Raw genomic sequence first — 3,448 nt, 5'->3', positions numbered from 1 at the left:
AAACAACAAAGTAATCACTGGAATAGTTATTAGAAACAACATACGACACGTAATGGGTTCATGTGTTTACTCGGTCAAAAACGTCCCAGATCCGACAACTGCAGAAGCATATGCATTTCTCTAAGGGGTTGTCTTGGCATAAGAAATGGGATTTAGCGAAATAATAGTCGAAAGGGATTTAATGACTTCCATTAAAAAACTACAAAGTCTAGAAAACTATAGATCACTTATAGGAGTCATCATAAATGAAATAAAAGAAAAAACCAAAAGATTTAAGAGCATTGAGTTTCGTTACATACTGCATGGAGTAAACAAAGCGGAACATGCGGTGGCTGCATGGGGGAGAGGATGCGACTCCCTGACCTTCTGGATGGAAGAAACTCTGCCGGAGGTTGAACCCATCGTTCTAAAAGACCAAAGGGGAAAAAGTTAGAAGAGGCGCGGAGACGATGTTTTGATAGGCTGAGTCCGGAGAAGAAAGAGGATTTGTTACAGGATCTTCGATAAACTCAAAGATTAGAGGAACTAGGGGAAGAAAATGACCCACGCACACTGTCAGAGGAATACCAGTTCCCATGCAAAGGGACATTCGGCGTTGCAATAACAAAGAAGAAGGGTAAGGGGAAGCTAAGAATTTTGAGGTTTCATTTTATTTTAGTTTCCTTAGGAAAATGACTATATTTGTTTCTTTTACAGAGTTTAGGCGCCTATTTTCAGGCATTAGGAAATTGCAATACTGAGGCACCGTCCACGGGAAACAATGGTTTAGTGAAAAGATGGTAGGATTAGGAGGCACAATAATTTTTTATGAATTTGTAATTTTTTTAATTTTCCGTAATTAATGCATTAGTCAAATTTATGTCTAAAATTTTATTATTATTATAAAATATCATCTTTTTAAACTATTAATATAAACAACAAATACGATTGTCTTATATAATTTAATTTTCCTGTAAGAATATCAAGATATATAAAATCTAATATTAACATATCAATACTTTATAAAATATCAAAGTAACATCTCGATATCAACTTATGATAAAAAAATAACAAATTCAACAACCAGTATTTAAGCTCTAGAATAATTTAGATGTCCTTCGTGGCTAAGTATCTATCTCTCGAAAACACATGGTGAAGAAAAGAAAAAATAATTAAGACAGAAAAAGATAGTTTAATTTATAGAATAATTAAGGCATGGAGACCAGCTGGCACTCGTACCAAGAAACTGTGATTCTGGTCTAATTCATTCAATATGAAGCACAAATTTGGATCTATAAATTAAGCGCAAAGGCTTCACCAGGGACTGCTCAAGTCTCTCTTTACACCCTTGTTCTTCTAACACGATTTCAAGGTATGAATATTCCAATCTTTCTCTTTCATCATTCCATTTTTTTTAATTAGAAAAATCACTATTTTATCTCCTTCCATCTTTCAAACATTCAGTAGAAGTAGAAGTTCATACATTTTCTTATCTCAATTCAATGATGTCAAAACCTGCCTTTTCATCTCATTCATTTCAAGATGCGACTCACAAAAGAGTTTGTTAACTAATTTATAGATGGAGATTATTATAAAGGAGTCTACTATTGTTCGTCCGGCTGAAGGCACTCCCAAACGAAGTGTATGGAACTCCAATTTAGATATAGTGACGAACAGATACCACCTCCCTACTATATACTATTATAAGCCAAATGCTTCTTCTGATTTCTTTGATACTGGAAGGCTTAAAGGGGCTTTGAGCAAGATTCTTGTCCCCTTTTACCCTATTGCTGGAAGGTTGGGGTATGATGAAAATGGAAGACTTGAGATAATATGCAACGCTGAAGGAGTTTTATTCGTTGAAGCTGAAACTACTTCAGTCATGGAGCATTTGATTGGTGATTTTAATGAGAACTCTCAAGTTTTTCGTTTAATCCCTAAAGTCGACTATTCTGGAGGAGTATCTTCTTATCCACTTCTTGTATTGCAGGTAATATGCAACCATTTCATCGAAAAAAGGATATAAAATATAAAAGCTTATATATAATAATAGTTGATCTATTTTGTGTATATTTTACCAGGTAACCAAGTTCAAATGCGGTGGAGTTTGTCTTGGAGTAGGGTTTCAACATACTTTAGGAGATGGCACCGCGGCTCTTCATTTCATCAATAGTTGGGCTGACACCTCTCGGGGCTTGTCGCCTGCCATTTCACCATTCATCGATCGAACTCTTCTTCGTCCTCGGGACCCACCAACGCCTAAGTTCCACCATGTTGAACATGATCCTTCTCCGGTATTGAAGTCTGCATCGAAGTCTCAATCAGATGATCATAAGCCATCCATTGTCTCCACCTTTAAGCTCACAGCTGATCAATTGAACACCCTGAAAGCCAAAGCAAACGTTGCAAATGCAAACGGTGGTAAAAAACATACTACTTTCAACATCTTGGCTGCTCATATATGGCGTTGTGTAAGTAAAGCAAGGGGTCTCTCAGCCGATCAAGATACCAAGCTGTTTTTTCCAGTTGATGGTCGAAATAGATTGGATCCTCCTCTCCCACCAGGCTACTTCGGCAATGTAACCTTTAGGCATGCTCGAATTGCTAAAGTTGGCGATCTGGAAACCGAATCATTTACTGACACCATAAAGAGGATCCATGAAGCATTAAATCAGACAAATGATGAATATTTAAGATCAGCTATTGATTACATTGAAATAATGTCTAATTTAAACAATTTAGTTACAGGACCGCATACTTTCCGATGCCCAAACCTTTACGTTATTCCATGGAACTGGTTGCCTACATATGAGGCAGATTTCGGATGGGGTCGTCCCATATATATGGGGCCAGGGAATGTGGTTCAAGAAGGCAAAATGTACATACTAGCAAGTCCAGTTAATGATGGGAGCTTGTCAGTGGCAACTCGTTTAGAGACTCCTCACATGAAAGCCTTTGAAAAACTTCTGTATGAGTTTTAGTAGTTATGTTATCGGTGTCTCGCGCATTTATTTTCTTTTGTGGTTGACGGCGGATTGTAATAGAAGTTATTGCAGCAATAGATCTCGGGTATGGATCATTTAATGATTGGTGATTTCCTTTTTCTTTGAATGTTGGAAGCTAGATTAAGTTGCATTTCTTAATGGAAACGATTTTTAAGTAATTTGATACTTCTCGATTTTTTATAAATTGTGATTTATAAGGTATAATCGATTTAGTTTAGTAAGATTTTTAATTTTAATGTTTGACTTGATACTTTTGAATTAAGTAATTTGTTTTCGCATTTGATTATTATGTTTTTGTTATAAATACTTTTATATTATATTTGTAAGATTGTTTTGAATTTATTAATATAAATTCAATACAATTATAAATATAGTTTCGAGCAACTATAAAATAGAATCAAACTAATATAAATTATAAGTAGATAAAAAACTAAAGTATAATCAGATAAAATCGATGTATGATA

At 35.2% G+C, this 3,448-nt stretch overlaps 1 protein-coding gene across 1 annotated transcript; it reads left to right on the top strand.

Annotated features, from left to right (window-relative positions):
* Positions 1–1,306: 1,306 nt before the first annotated feature.
* LOC108482505 (shikimate O-hydroxycinnamoyltransferase-like) lies at positions 1,307–3,066 on the top strand. Its single transcript, XM_017785643.2, has 3 exons — positions 1,307–1,351; positions 1,559–1,969; positions 2,061–3,066. Exons 2-3 carry the CDS (start codon positions 1,559–1,561, stop codon positions 2,958–2,960), a joined length of 1,311 nt encoding a protein of 436 aa, XP_017641132.1. The 5' UTR covers positions 1,307–1,351; the 3' UTR covers positions 2,961–3,066.
* Positions 3,067–3,448: the final 382 nt, after the last annotated feature.

Source organism: Gossypium arboreum, chromosome 10, assembly GCF_025698485.1.
Source record: "Gossypium arboreum isolate Shixiya-1 chromosome 10, ASM2569848v2, whole genome shotgun sequence".
Classification (NCBI taxonomy): Eukaryota; Viridiplantae; Streptophyta; class Magnoliopsida; order Malvales; family Malvaceae; genus Gossypium; species Gossypium arboreum.
Note: the sequence above shows the minus strand (reverse complement) of the source record. Positions and strands in the feature narration are given on the sequence as shown.